General features: G+C 48.4%; 2 protein-coding genes across 2 annotated transcripts in view; both read left to right on the top strand.

Annotated features, from left to right (window-relative positions):
• Positions 1-15,290, top strand: part of FBXO22 (F-box protein 22) — a 278,566-nt gene that overhangs the window by 113,102 nt on the left and 150,174 nt on the right. The window lies entirely within an intron of this gene.
• LOC126959991 (golgin subfamily A member 6C-like) lies at positions 239-13,869 on the top strand. The gene is made up of 18 exons (XM_050799842.1): positions 239-375; positions 2,056-2,175; positions 4,150-4,230; positions 5,083-5,121; positions 5,387-5,437; positions 5,538-5,619; positions 5,719-5,825; positions 6,859-6,945; positions 7,053-7,160; positions 7,353-7,440; positions 7,834-8,342; positions 8,619-8,687; positions 10,015-10,090; positions 10,518-10,609; positions 11,170-11,272; positions 11,355-11,452; positions 11,543-11,696; positions 11,783-13,869. Exons 1-18 carry the CDS (start codon positions 292-294, stop codon positions 11,965-11,967), a joined length of 2,133 nt encoding a protein of 710 aa, XP_050655799.1. The 5' UTR covers positions 239-291; the 3' UTR covers positions 11,968-13,869.

Raw genomic sequence — 15,290 nt, forward strand, 5'->3', positions numbered from 1 at the left:
AGTTTTAAAGCAAAAGCCGGCCCGTCCCCTCTCCCGGAGTAAGCAGGCCCCACCCCTTGCCCCAAGTGGGCGGGGACAGCAGTTGCATGGGCAGCTTCCCTTGTGATGCCACAGGTTCCTATGGACACACTGCTGCCTGGCCATGCCTCCTTTCCCTTTTATCTTTCTCACTGACCAATGGGCTTGGAGCATGAAGGCCACGCCCCTTTTCTGTGTTCTATTGGAGCCCTGGTTACGCCTCCTCTGGCTCAGTCACACAGCTGACTGGTAGGTGACTGGGGGTGTTCCCTGATGTGGCCCCAACCCTGCCTCCCTCCCCACCCCGCGATGTTAGAAGAAACTCGAGAGAGCAAATTGGCAGCAGCCAAGAAAAAGGTAAAAAGCACCAGGTCGTGGATCCAAATCCAGCCAGAGATCCCCTCCAAAGACAAGACCACAGCCAGAGTCTATACTACTCCTGAGGCACACTGGACTGGGGACCCCAACCCTGGCACCTCTGGGCTCCCCCCACCAAAGTCCTGGCAGTCAGTCCCACTCCTTCAGCAAGCAGCACAGCCCCTGCCCTCACCAATGACCCCAGGGTGACTTTGGGTGGGCAACTCCTGGGGCTCCCCACTCCATACTCAGCCCTCACATCCTGCCACCCCAAGCCCAACCTCCCTGGGTTCTTTGGGCTCACCTCTCTAAGGATGTGGGTCCCCCAGCCCCAGGACCCCCAATGCCATTCATCCCTGGGTGACTTTGAACTGGTGATTCCTGGGGTTCCCTGCTGCAGACTCTACTCTCCCCTCCTGCTGACCCAAGCCCGATCTCCCTGCACTCTTTGGGCTGGCATCTCCAAGGACGTGGGTCCCAGGCCTATATCCTGCTCCACCATCATGGATCAGAATGACTCAGCCATCTCACTAGTGTGGTTCCCCCCACCCCCAGGAGGAGTGGAATGTAGTGATGTCACAATCCCCCTATGAACTGTCATTACTGCTGCAAGACCAGCCATTTCTCTTACAACCCAGTCCCCTAACCATTCTCACCCAATTTTTGGTTTCTCTGGTCACAGCACAAATTTCCAGCTGGAATGGGAATAAAGAGTATGGGACCTAAGAGGCAGAGGTTTCAGGCTGCCTTACTCCCGTCCCATAGACATTGACAGTGTGAAAAGCCTACCCTTTGCCTATGAGCTCAAAATGTTGGCAGTATCTCTGGGTGGCAATGGGAGAATGGGTTGGGTTTGGTTTTCTCCCAGGTTTCTACTCAACAGAGAGACTTTAACTTTTTTTCTGAGTTCTCCACCTCATGTTCTAATTCTCCATGGTTCTGGGACCAGACTGCACTTCAGTCAGTGGTCTCTGAAGTGACATTTGCTCATCTTCTATGGAATAGATCTTGGAAAACTGAACTTAACAGCTTGAGTCTTCCTTATATCATCTCAACTTCGGTACTTTGAGTGCCACAGGATAAATGTGGGAGATCTTTCTGAAGCATCAGTTTCCCTTGATTTTCTTGAGAGAGGAAGAATCCTTAATGTACTTAGGGATGACAGTCACATAGGTTTCTAAGAGCACACCAGACTTTTCTTTGAAATGAGACTTGGGTTGTCCTCTTTCTGATAAATTGCCAGATTTAACAAAAAAGTTGCCTTTGTCGTGAGGACACATTGATATAAAAGTTTGAGAGATACTGGTGTACTTATTCACACTAACAGACATGTGAGGATGTATGACTCTAAACCACACAGTGTGCAGTTCTTGACTACTTAATGTTTATTTTTCTACCTCTGCCTCTGGTTTTGGTCCCTGGCAGTTGCTGATTCATGGAAAACCCCAGAGCTTGGAGTCAGAAAACTGAGTTTAAGTTCCATTATTGCCCCCGCCCCCTTGTTTTTTAGCCATAATATCAATCCCTCTCAGTCACTAAGTGATTGTGACAACACCTTGTGCAGTTGTTGGTGGCATTAAATCAGATGGTGTATAAGAGTATTTTGCAAAAACTGTAAAGGAGGATGTGGCTGTAGGGGCTGGTAGTCCTCATGAGTATGACTGCTCTTCTTTCCCACAGCTAAAAGAATATCAGCAGAGGAAGAGCCCTGGTGTTCCGGCAGGAGTGAAGACGAAAAAGAAAAATACTGGCAGTAGCCCTGAGACAACCACTTCTGGTGGTTGCCACTCACCTGGGGATGTGAGTCTTGGCTGGTCAGATTTCTCGGGAAAGGGCACCCAAGGGGCAGTAGAGGGTAATTGTTGAGTTTGTTGGGTACTGGTTAAGAATTCTGGGTTTGAATCCTGCCTCTCCATGTGATAGGGATCTGACTTATGGCAAGTTGTTTGAGCTCTTTGGGCCTCTCTTTTCACATCTGTAAAGTAGGGGTAGTATTGTTTGACTTCCATTTTTGAAGATTAAATGAGATTCCTTGTTGTTGTTTTTATGTTAATCCCTAGTACTTGGCCGCTGTAAACACCCAGGACACCCAGGAAATGGCCATTACTGCTTGATTTTCCTCATCCCCAGTCTCAAGGGATGCTGGGCCAATGAGTTCAGACACTTGCCATCAGCCTGTCCCTTTAGGAGTCACTGAAAGGGCCCCAGTGTGTGGTGAGGAAAGCCCCAGGCATTAGTGGTAAGAGAAGATCTAACTTGCCACCAGCCTACTGGGTGACCACAGAAAAATCACTTCCCCTGGGCCTCAGTTTCCTCCTCTGTAAGATGATACTGGACAACATCAGTGTCTTTCAAACTTGCTTTTTAGCTGGAGCCCCCTTAGTTCAAGTGAACCCTTACTCAGGAGTCTGGTTTTTTTAATGGAGGTGGAGGTCTAGAGCTTTACCAGATTCATCGCCCATGCCCTGGGCCTGAGGAGAGGGGTCCAGTGAGCGTATTAAGAGCTGCATTGGTCAGGTGACTCTACTCTGTGACTGCATCGCTCAGGGGACTTTTCCATCTATTTGTTCCTGCCCCTGGCAAGGCAGCAGGTGGTCACTTGGAAGAATGGCACAGGCCATGGTTTTAATCTCCTCTGTTCTTCTTCAGCATTTCATTTTCCTGAACCCACATCTTCCTCCTACCCTGACTTTCTTGTTTCTCTCTAAGCCACTTCTGTCTTTCTCCCCCTGCCCTTGTTTTCCCCTTGTCACCTCCTGTAGATTCAGGACATTCTGAAGGTGCTGGTGTCCAACCTTCACCATTCCAGTGGGGTAGCGCTCCCCCATTGAACAAGTGGAAGTTGAGGCAGTGCCAGGACCCCTCTCTGGCTTACTGTCTCCAGCTGTGCATGCCCCTGAGGCTTCTCTGGTTTGGGGGATACTTTGCCCCTGGCTTATTTTTATTTTGCTGGCATTATCCTTCAGCCTGTTTATGTCTGCTTCTTCACCTGCTTGACTGATTGGGTTTTTTCCTTCCCTGCATTTTTGATCATCTTGGAAATGGTGAGACATACCTTAAAGTTTAAAAGTAGTTTGGGAATAATGTACAGAACAGGCATGTGGGATTTGGGGCTTTTTTTTTTTTTTTTTTTTTACTTTCCTTTTCTTTTTTCTTTTCTTTTCTTTTTTTTTTCTTGAGACAGAGTCTCAATTCTGTCACCCAGACTGGAGTGCAGTGGTGCAATCTTGGCTCACTACAACCTCTGCCTCCTGGGTTCAAGTGATTCTCTTGCCTTAGCCTCCTGAGTAGCTGGGATTACAGGCATCTGCCACCATGCCAGGCTAATCTTTGTATTTTTAGTAGAGATGGAGTTTCACCATGTAGGCCAGGCTTGTCTCGAACTCCTGACTTGAAGTGATCCAACTGCCTCTGCCTCCCAAAGCGCTGGGATTACATGCATGAATCACTGTGCCCAGCTCCTTGCTGGTTTTTTTTTTTTTTTTTTAACTTTCTCGATATCCATAACTGTATCCCATGTAAGTTTTTTTTTTTTTTTTTTTTTGAATTTCTGTTACCCCTGCATCATCTGCTACCCTGAAGGGTCTGGAGGTAAGAGGCCCTGGGCCGAGGTGCAGTGACCCTGCAGGCCAGCCCTCCAAGCTCCTCTCATGGCAGGGGCTGGGTGCCCCTACGCCAGCTGAGACAGCCCACACACACCCCAGCCCTAATGATTGTTCTCTCTACCTCTCCCTGCAATCGTCCTTCTACTCATCCTCTCTGCATGCGCCTCAGAGCCGGTACCAAGAACTGGAAGTAGCCCTGGACTCAAGCTCCGCAACAATCAATCAACTAAATGAAAACATAGAATCATTGGTAAGAGTTCAGTGGGGTCCCCTGATTCCGTGCTGCCAATCCTGGGTTTTAGTTTCCCCTTGGGGCTCTGAAGAAAGGGGCTGAGGGCCCCTGGTCAAAAGGGCAAATGGGGAGCTGAAGCACCCAGGCTTCACCTGGGGGGACCCCAGAGCAAGGAGCATGCAGCATGGCTCTTCTGTCACTGTCCTCTTTGCTGACTCTCTGCTTCAGACATCCCTGCTCCAGTCCTTGCCACATACGCCCTGGGGTTGTCGCCTCTAAGGAAAGTGAGGGTTGTCAGGGGCCCCGTATTTCTGCCCTGACTCAGTCCCTAAGTTGCTCTTTGTGTCTGGACAAGCCACCTCTCCTCCTTGGGCTCATGTTTCCAGAGGAGGTAGAGAGTATCAAAGATCTCTTTAAGCTCTGACAGTCTGAGATTGAAATGCCCCTAGAATGGAAATCTCAGGGCCAAGGGCTCCCGTCTGTCCTTTTCTGTCCTGTATATCTGCTTTGAAGACCCATACCTGGCCTGTATGTGCTCCGTAAATGTTTGTCAAATGAACACATCTTTCTAAATCACAAGCTGGCAGAAGGGTGGGCCTTTCTCAGACTCCGTCTCTAGAGGTTTATGTTACTGTCCTTTTGAGAGAATCCAGATTCAGACTTTGAGTTCTGTGGCTGTGGGCAAAAACCAACAAAGACCCAAATCCTCTGTCCTTGGGAGCTTGAGGAGAGTTGACCAGTTCGTTACGCCATTGGGTCTGAGAACTTTGCCTTTAAAATCCATTCTTGGTCGCTGCCTACAACTTCCTGGCTTGGGAAATAGAGTTGAGGGGGCCCCCCTCAGTCACCTGAATTTGACTCTCCCCACAGAAACAACAGAAGAAACAAGTGGAACATCAGCTGGAAGAAGTAACGTGATTTCTTTGTTTGCACACAACATGACTGCTGGGTTTGGGGGGCACTCAGATGTAGAGGCGCCAGTCCCGTCTCACCCACTCTCAGCCTGGGGAAGAAGGCTCACTCCTCAGATTCCACCCCTTGCCCACAGGGTCCCTGATAACCTGGTCCCATGGGTGTGCCTGTCCTGGGGCATTGGTGGCATGCTGGGGGCATGTCTCTTGCTGTGCCATCTCTGCCTCCCCCGGATAAGAGCTCTGTCTTCCTCTTTCTATAGGAAAAGAAAGCAAACAATGACATACACAAAGCACAGACGGAGCAGTTAGAGGTGAGTGGAGGGTGGGGAGTTTTCTCCTGTCCTCCGGAGAATGTTTCTTTCCGTCTCTTTCAGCACTTGCTTGGCTTTTCTCCCAAACGTTCAATTCCAGACAATCAACATCCTCACATTGGAAAAGGCAGACTTGAAGACCACCCTTTACCATACTAAACGTGCCGCCAGACACTTCGAAGGTGGGAATCTGGGCACCCCGTCATCCTTCACCCTGGCACTTTGACACTGGCACTTTAGGGGGACTCCTTTGGGCCCCATCTCAACCTCTCTCATTACAGAAGAGTCCAAGGACCTGGCCGGCCGCCTGCAATGCTCCTTACAGCGTATTCAAGAATTGGAGCGGGCTCTCTCTGCTGTGTGTACACAGCAGCGGGAAGAGGACAGGGTGAGTCCAACCAGCTGCCCCATCCCCTGGCAGCCTGGCTTCCCAGATGCAGGAGTGAGCCTAAAGGTCCCTTCTGCAGGATGCAGTGTCCTGCGCAGAAGGCAGCATGCTCATTTCTCGCTGCTTTTGTGTGTGGTTGTTAGAGGCAGCCTGGGGCTGAGTCAGCTGCTGTGGGTGAGTTGGGGGCACTGTGGGGAGCAAGCACTGGACACAGAGCTCAGAGGCCAAGTGCCTGCCCTGCCCTTACCTGGCTGTGGCCTTGGCCAAGTCCCAGGTGGGGTATCGGGTACTTGTACTGTGAAGGTACAGAAGAGAACCTTTACTATGTCACCATTTCTGTAGAGAGAGGAGAGGGGTGTGTGTGTGTGTGTTTGTGTGTACTATGATAATATACATAAAACATGTCTGTAAGTGTAAGCATTCGTAAAAAAGCTCAGGAGAGAGTAACAGGGTGGCTGGGAGACACTTCCCTTCTGTACCTTCTGAGTTTTGAACTATGCGAATGTATCATCCTTTCAAAAAGTGAACAAAAGATTAATTTCCCCCTTTCTATCTGTGTCCCCACCCATAGCAAGAAAAAATGGGCTTAGAGGATCGGATAGACCTGGGTGTTCAAATCCCAGCTCTGTCTCAGGGATCTTAGGCTAGCACTTAACCTCAAACACTCCATGATTTTCATCTACGCAGTAGAGGTTACCCTAGTAACTGTCTCAGATGATGGTTGTGAGGATTAAATGGGATTGTTAGCATGGTACCTGGTGAAGCACTCCATAAAGTTTCAAACACTGGTAGTAATAACAGAAATAACCATTGCATTATTATCTGATCTCTCTGGGCCTCCGTTAGCCAGCTGTAAATTCAATCTCTTTCCTTGTCCCTTCCAACTTTACTGAGTTCTTTTAAAAACCAGGCCACGGGCTTGGAAATGCCTTGATCTTTACTGACTGAGTTGTATATTGAGCCTCGCCCTAGCCCTTTTAAAGGGCACTGCCCGGGCTCCCCACATCAAAACTTCTCACTCTTCACCATCCAGTCCTCGAGCCGCAGTGAAGCAGTCCTCCAGCGGCAGTTACAGCAGACCTTAAAGGAGCGGGCGCTGCTGAACGCACACGTGACACAAGTGAGGCTTTGCAGAGGGAGGGATGTGGAGGGAAGATGACCCCAGGTGGCCAGGAGCAGGTGAGGACCAGTGACAGCCCTTCCTCACTTCTGTGCCCATTCTTGCAGGTGACAGAGTCATTGAAACAAGTCCAGCTGCAGAGAGACGAATATGCTGAACATATAAAAGGAGAGAGGGCCCGGTGGCAGGAGAGGATGCGGAAAATGTCGGTGGAGGTGAGACCTGACCCTCCAGCCCCCACCTTAGATGGGTCACTGGATCTTTCTGGGCATCTGTAAAATGGGAAAGTATAGCCAGAGGTGGTCATGGATCTGGGCTTTGTGGAGGTGGGGTCAGAGAGGGAGAGGGTAGCCTGTCCAGCCACCAGCCCCTCTCTCTAGGCCTCTTTTCCCCTGTGCTTTGGGCAGGCTCGCATGTTGAAGGAGGAAAAGAAGCGTGACATACATCGGATACAGGAGCTGGAGAGGAGCTTGTCGGAACTCAAACCCCAGATAGGTAAGATGGGGCTGGTGTGATCTGGGAGGAGGACTGGCATCAGAGGGCTGTGGGGTGGCTTAGGATGCCCCAGGGAGGTGGGTGAATGGAAGGGCTTTCAGGCAGAGGGAAAGAGGTCTGTGCCAGGAGACGGCAAGTCTTGTCATCTCCATGAGTCTCAGGTTCCCCATCAGCAAAGAGGGAGGAGTGCCCGTTGTCAGCCACCCACAGTGCTATCTGACATGGCTGGGAAATTGGCTTCCATCGGGTGCGAGGAATCATTAGCAGTGAGGCCAAGTTTGGGAAGCCTGAGAGGAGCTGTGCATCAAGAGGAGGCTTGGTTTTTTTTTTTTTGGTGGGGGGAGAGAGTGGGAGGGGAATCCAGATGCCCTCATTGTCTGCTTCCTTTCTCAGCTGAGCCCCCATCCCCAGCACCCCCAGCAGGGCCCTCTGACATGGAGCAGCTACAAGATGAGGCCAAACACCTGAGGAAGGAGGTGGAGAGTTTGGTGGGAAAACTCCAATCCCAGGTGGAAAACAACCAGGCCTTGAGTCTCCTGAGCAAGGAGCAAAAGGAGAGGCTTCAGGAGCAGGATGAGAGGCTCCAGGAGCAGGAGGAGAGGAGGCTCCGGGAGCAGGAGGGGCTGTGTGAGCAAAAGGAGAGGCTTCAGGAGCAGGGTGAGAGGCTGCGAAAGCAGGAGGAGAGGCTGCGAAAGCAGGAAGAGAGACTGCGAAAGGAGGAGGAGAGGCTGCAAAAGCAGGAGAAGAGGCTGTGGGATCAGGAGGAGAGGCTGTGGGAGAAGGAGGAGAGGCTACGAATGCAGCAGGAGGAGAGGCTTCGAAAGCAGGAGAGGCTCGCACTCTCCCAGAACCAAAAGCTCGACAAGCGGCTGGCCGAGCCACAGTGCAGCTTCAAAGATCTGGTGGGTTGCCCCACCTAGGGAGCCTGCCTTCATCCCTAGCCCTCCAGGCCTTTGTTTCCCCACCTGTAAAATGGGGCAGTGTAGCCCTCACATGACATGGTACTTTGAAAGGCACCTGTGAGCCAGAGCTCATCAGGCCCTGCTCTGATGGCTGTGGGGGAGAGGGGATGATTTTTCTAACCTGCCTCCACCCTTCCCGCTGACATGGGAGACAGACACCAAGTTCAGGGTTCTCCAGCTGCAGTGGCTGGCCACTGATTGCTTCTCTCTGTCCAGAACAATGAGAACAAGAGCGCACTGCAGTTGGAGCAGCAAGTAAAGGAGCTGCAGGAGAAGCTGAGTGAGGTGAAGGAGATGGTAACCTCTGCCCCATCCAAAATGGGCTGGGAGGCGGGCACCAGCCTCTGGGGAGGGGAGGTCCCAGGCCAAAGGCAGCTCTAGCTGGAGGGAAGGTGACCTCAGCACCCTCCAGGGTAGCCCTATACCTGTTTCTTGCTTCCTGCCCTCTGATTTTAGAGGTGGGTAGCCCTGGGCTCCTCCCAGGTCTGGACATCATCATTCCAGCTAGAGGCATGGAGTTCCCCAATTATAGGGGAAGAGACTGGTATAAGAGGTTCCTTATGCCCGGGGTGGTAGCTCACACCTGTAATCCCTGCACTTTGGAAGGCTGAGGCAGGAGAAACACTTGAGGTCAGGAGTTTGAGAACAGCCTGGCCAACATGGCGAAACCTCATCTCTACTAAAATTAAAACAACAAAAAATTAGCCAGGCATGGTGGCACATGCCTGTAATCCCAGCTACTCAGGAGGCTGAGGCATGAGAATCACTTGAGCGTGGGAGGTGGAGGTTGCAGTGAGCTAAGATTGCACCACTGCACTCCAGCCTCAGCCACAGAGTGACACTGTCTCAAAACAAAACAAAAACCCTCCTTAGATTCAAACTGGATTCGAGCCTTGGTTTCTCTGGTCACCATTCAACTACTTTCCATCTCTAAGTCTCTGTTTCTTTAACTTCAAAAGGAAGTTAGCATTTTCCTTGCAGAGGTGCTGAGGATTAAATGAGAGAATACATGGAAAGCATTAGGCTTGTAGCACACTTAGCAGATGGTGGTTGGCTCCCTTTGCTTTTCTACCAGTCTGTGGCCTACAGTTTATATGGTGGGAAGAAGGACCCAAATAAATGATATTTGAGGTGGGGAAGAAGGCATGGGGTACTAGGCAAGGGAGGAAGTTTCTTAGGCCTGGAGCAAGGGTCCAGGGGCCCAGGCATGTGACAGAGCCCCACAGTGCCCTCACTACCCTATTAATGGTCCCAGAATCTGGAAGCCAGCCACCACGTGCCCTCATGCCCAGGGCCTTCCTGCAGCTGGAGCTGAAGAGCCAAGAGTCTCAGAGTCTGCACAGCAGTGAGACTAGTACCTGGGTCACCCGCAGCAGTACGTGGCCACCTATCAGCAGCTGACCTCCGAGAAGGAGGTGCTGTACAGGGAGTTACTGCTGCAGACCCAGCTCATGGACCAACTGCAGCAGCAGGAAACTCAGGGCAAAGTGGTGGCTGAGATGGCCTGCCAAAGCTGCAGGGGACCCAGGAGCTGGAGTTGCTGAGGACAGGGGCCTCGAGGGAGAAGACCTGGCAACTTCGGTGCCTTCTCACTCGTTTTCTATTCCCTTAGGAGCACGTAGAAGCAGCCAGCCAGCAGAATCAACACCTAGAGGCCCAGTTGAGCCTCATGGCTCTCCCTGGAGAAGGTACAGGAGACCACTCAGGGGAAGAGGAGAGAGCCCCAGGGGGAAGGGGGGACTGTCAGCAGCACAGGATTGAAGGGTTGGAAGAAACCTTTAGAAGAGCTGGTCCTTATGCCAACCGGGTGTCTGCAATAAACTCGGCATGAATATGGTGACCTACTGGGAGCAGGGGGCCACCAGTTGCCTAAGGATGAGTGAACTGGCCCAGATCAGAAAGGGAGCAGTTCAGAACTCCCACACCGACTGGTAGTGGGACTTCCTGGGCAATATAGCAAGATCTTGGTTCTTAAAAGGAAAAATAAAGAACAGCAGCTCATTTCCCTCTGGGGAGGGGCTGGCTCAGGGTTACACAGTGAGGGTGGGGAGAGGCGGGCCCGCAATACCTCCCTAGTTGGGTTTTCTGAGGACCCCTCTGGCTACCTCCCCACAGGAGATGAAGGAGGTCATCTGGACGGTGAGGAGGAGGAGGCGCCTCAGCTCATGCCAAGCATCCCAAAGGACCAGGAGAGCCAGGAGGCCATGGTGAGTCTGACTGTCCCTGCCCCACTTTGCCACCTTCCTCTGTGGTCCCTCCCAGACCCCCTCATGCTCTTGGTTTCCCTGCCTTCTGATTTCTCTGGACCCTCACCCCTTCCGGGAGCCAGTGGTCAGACACCACTTCACCTGTGACCAACAGGTGCACTCTCTGAGGCCCCAAGGGAAGGGGCTGTGCTCCACCTCCCTGCCCCATTTGTTCTGTGTATGCCCCTACAAGAATACTCAGCTCTTGCCTTCATGTGGCATTTTCAACTCCGCTGGAGCCACTGCCCAGGAGGAGCAGGCACGGCTATGTGGACAGTGGAAGGTGCAAAGGCTGTGTTTCCCGCACCTGGCTCACCTGGTGGCCTCGACTTGGAAGGAGCCAGAGGCTGAGGCCCTGGCCCCAGGGACTGGGGATGAGTTTGTGTGTGGGGAGACCTACCGGGCCCTGCAGGGGGCCATGGAGAAGCTGAAGGTGAGCAAGTCCTGGCATGGGCCAAGAAAAGTGGGGATGGGGAAGGACAGGTCACTCCCGAGATGTGACCCCATTATTTTGGCTCCAGAGCAGCTTTATGGACCTCCCGAAGGAGAAGGCAGATGGGAAGGAGCAGGTGGAAAGACTAGAGCTTGGATTCATCCAGCTCTCTGGAGCAAGAGAGGGCATGAGTAAGCAGAAATCCAGGGCACGGCATGGGGAGCTGCGGGGCCATCGGAGGGGACCCAGCGTCTGAGCCCTGTCCTCTTGCAGGAGAGTACATCACCATATATGAGAGCCATGGGGCAGTACCAAACACACGGCACCAGGAGGACATCATCAGGCTGGCCCAGAAGGAGGAGGAGATGAAGGTGGAGGGCATGCAATATCTCTATGGGGGTGGGGTGGGCGTTGGCGCTGGTGCCGGCTCAGTCATGGCGGCTGAGCACCCCTCCCTTCAGGTGAAGCTGTTGGAACTGCAGGAGCTGGTGTTGCCACTCATGGGCGACCACGAGGGGCATGACAAATTCCTCCCCACTACACAGAACCTTGGTGATGAGCCAGCTCCAGGGGCCCCAGCCCCCCAAGAGCTTGGGGCTGTTGAGGAGCAGGGTGGTGAGTAGAGCCCTCAGGCGGGGTGGGCAGGCTGGAACAGGGGAGGCTCGCACTGTGCTCAGACCCCCGCCTCCCTCTCTCTGAAGATCTTTGTGAGGTGAGCCTGGCTGACAGTGTGGAGCCTGCACCCAACCCCACTGCACAGAAGATCGTGCAGCTGCTTCCTGTAATGCAGGACACCCAGGAGCACTCAGGCTTGGCCAGCAAACCCTGCGTCCCATTCTTTTACCGGGCAGCGGAGAACAGGGAGATAAACATCATCATCATCTGAGAGCTGGTCAAGAAATTTAAAATCAACAACAACGAAATGTGGTTAATCTCCTACACAATTCATTTACTTCATTTGAATGTTAGAGCCCCTCATGTTTATTTGTGTTTCTAATTTAGAGTTTAAATTTATTTATAAAAAGTTAAGGGAGAGGGATCTTTCCCTGATGTTCACTCTGGCATCCTTTAGCATTTTTGTTTTTTATCTGATAATTGTAGGTTATTAGCATGCGTATCGAGTTTGCCCTTATGTGGTGGGAGTTCAAACACACAAAGACCCACTATTTGCACAAAACTATTCTTGCTGGTTTGGAATAGGCTGCCATTCTTTTTAAATGTTATTGCAGCATGTATATTCTTTACAGAATTCAGATAAAATCTGCTTATGTTCTGCTATTATGTTTGATCGAATCCTAATCACAGTGACCTCTTCATTAGCTCAATACGTGGTTTGCCCTCAAGTGCCAACTGTTTCTTACTTTGTAATATGCCCCTGTGAGTACTGACATTTAGAGTTGTTTAAAGGCCGAGAACTGGAAACAGCTTTTCCCCTATTTTCTGTGTATTGGGGATGGGAGTGGTAACATTTTGGGGAGCTTTTTAAATCTCACAGAAGAGGAAAGTGGCCTGCTCTGGCAGGTGTGTGCAGGATAGAGTGTGTTTCATTTGTTCTGGTGCCAGGAATGAGCGCGGTACTATGGTAGTTCCCTTAGGATTTGTGCGTGCTCTGGGCTCATGAAGATATCGCAGCATGAGCTGCAGCAGTTGGACTCTTTCTCAGTGACCTAAAAGGGATTATTTCTGAGGAATGAAAGGCTCCCATCATTGACTGTGGATGTGGAAAACCTTTTCCAGCCTAGAGCATTTATATCTACAATACATTTTAAAGTCAGAGTTCATGTTACCTGTTTTAATCACGTGACTACATGTCACAGTACACAAAAGGGCACTGCTTGGCATTCTTCTTAATGTATTTAGTAAAGATCATAAGAAATCCTTTCAGAGTTTAAATGTCCCTGGAACAGGCATACAGGCTCTAGTCAAGAATGAATTCGAGTGAAGGAAAGCTGTGTGACACCTGGCATTCCTCTATGTTCATGGAGCTTCTTTGAGGCTAGAAGATTGATTTTACCATCTAGACCTCTGTGGCTAATACCTATTCTTCAACCACATTGGTTAATACGACATAAGAATTTGCTTCTTTTCTTTGAATGAAAAACACTTTAAAAATAATAACGACCATTATTATAAACCAATATATGTGAGAATATTAGTTGAAACAAAAAGGAGTTTTAGTAGATAGTATTATACTACATTTGAAAATCAAGGGGAAGTTTATGCAACTTAAAATGTTTACAAACTGCAGTGCAATCTACTGTTTGTGAAGCTCAAAGTGTTATGAGGAAAAGTGTCTATACAATCACAGAGTTATGTTTCCTCACAAAGTTCTTTACAAAGAGTGAACTATGTTTTTGTACCTCTCAGTTTCAGTTAGAGGCATATTTTGTGCCGTATTTATGTTAATGTGTCTGTACATGATGAATGAATTATTTCAGTCATACGTTGCCTAAATCATAACTTTATGATGCTTGGGAAAGAATCAACAGCTAAAACTTCATGAAGTTCTAATGTCTGTGTTCCAAAATACATCACTTTATTAGGATGTAGGGAGAGATGTATATGCGTTCCCTGGGGTGGGCATTTCTAGTTACTAGATCATCTCCATTTTTAGCATTTGGCTTCCTCATGATACTTTTATACATATGACATTAACAGAAGAGCAATAATATGATTTTACAGATGGAATAATAGATTTGCCTGCATTCACTGAAAGGGTGCAAATATTTAGTCCTTGTGACTTCAACTGACTCTTCCAAATTGTCTATTTTAGAGCCTTGAGTTAGAAATCATACCACTGTTAATTAGCCCCCTTGTTTGGTCTAACAGTTTTTCTTTATAATGCTGAAACTGGGTTTACCTGATAAACTGATAAATTATTTCAAAAGTATTTTTATAGTTCAAGTCACTTCACTTTTACCCTGATAAATATAAATGACTAGGAATGACCTTCAGATAGTGTTTAGCATCTGTAACCAATCTGACAATAATGTGTTCATCAGGTACCTATGGGTGAAATCACACACTGGCATGTTTAAGCTGAATGTCAGTCTGGAAAAGAAATGTACTGTATTAACTGAAATATCACTCTTTGTGTAGGTATTTTGTAATTTATTTTTTAAAAAAGCTAAAAAGAATAGAAATTGTATGATAATAACTTAAGTTTTTCTTCAAAGTGCACGCAGTCTTTTGCAATACCTCATTCAGCCAAGTATTTGTTCTCTTCCTCATTCAGTATAAGGCAGCTTTCAATTTGCTGAGAAGGCAACATTAGAAGGTTAGAGTTTATCAGAAACATAGAACTTTAAAGTGTGAGTTCAACTGAATAAATATGAATTTCTGTACGAAGTAAATAATTAAAATACCTATTTAAAGATTGCAATATATAACCATTTTTAAAGTATTTGATTAAACCTGATAGGTTTCCCAGAAATGAAAAAAAAAAAAAAACAACAATCAATTCCACAACCAAAGCTGATATCTAATTTAGAAAATGTGAAAATGTAAATCAGCTCTATCCACAATATAGTTTCTGTAAAACTTTGGCTTAAAGAATCATTTTAAAAGAATATAACTATGCAAAAATGTAACTGCTATCTTAATGTTTTGAAATAAGTTAAAGCATATTAAAATATGAATACTGTAGTTTAAAAGAGTGAAACTGGGGGAAGGAAAAGTAGAGAAAGAAATGCCAATTCCAATGCCAAGCTTTATTTGCTGAGTTTTCTTAGAATGACTTTTACCAATTTATGAATTCCTGTAAACAGAATGTATAATGGAAATACTGAAAGACTGTTGCCTAAAGTGCCATTATTGACTGCTACTGTGATGCTACTGCAATGCAATAAGTTAGGAAATTGTTGCAAGGGGCTGTTTTTGCCTTAAAATTTTGTGTGTCTTGAAAGCTATGGCATTAAAGGTATGAGACTGTGCAAATGCTGGGCATGCTTGGCATGAGATCATCGGTTTTTATTTTTACAAAAGTGTAACTATGCAAGTGTGTTTATTGAAAGAACACAAACTAAAGTTATGGGATAAAAAAGTTGTGGATGAAAAAGTTATGGGATAAAAAATGTGGAAAAGTTGTGAAAAAAAGTAGAATAGTGTTTCATGAAAAGTTTAAAAAAATTATTATGAACAAGAAGTTATAGGATTAAAAAAATAAGTCAAGGGATAAAAACAAAAACAAATAAAAGCAGGCCCCTGTCA

The sequence above is a fragment of the Macaca thibetana genome, chromosome 7 (assembly GCF_024542745.1).
Source record: "Macaca thibetana thibetana isolate TM-01 chromosome 7, ASM2454274v1, whole genome shotgun sequence".
In the NCBI taxonomy this organism is placed as follows: Eukaryota; Metazoa; Chordata; class Mammalia; order Primates; family Cercopithecidae; genus Macaca; species Macaca thibetana.

Bases quoted from the DNA above. Each gene is read 5' to 3' on its own strand.
- LOC126959991 (XM_050799842.1), top strand. From the start codon at position 292: ATGTGGCCCCAACCCTGCCTCCCTCCCCACCCCGCGATGTTAGAAGAA. The intron at 6,946-7,052 runs GTGAGGCTTTGC...CCATTCTTGCAG, and splicing joins TGAACGCACACGTGACACAA to GTGACAGAGTCATTGAAACA. The intron at 10,610-11,169 runs GTGAGTCTGACT...TTTTGGCTCCAG, and splicing joins AGGAGAGCCAGGAGGCCATG to AGCAGCTTTATGGACCTCCC.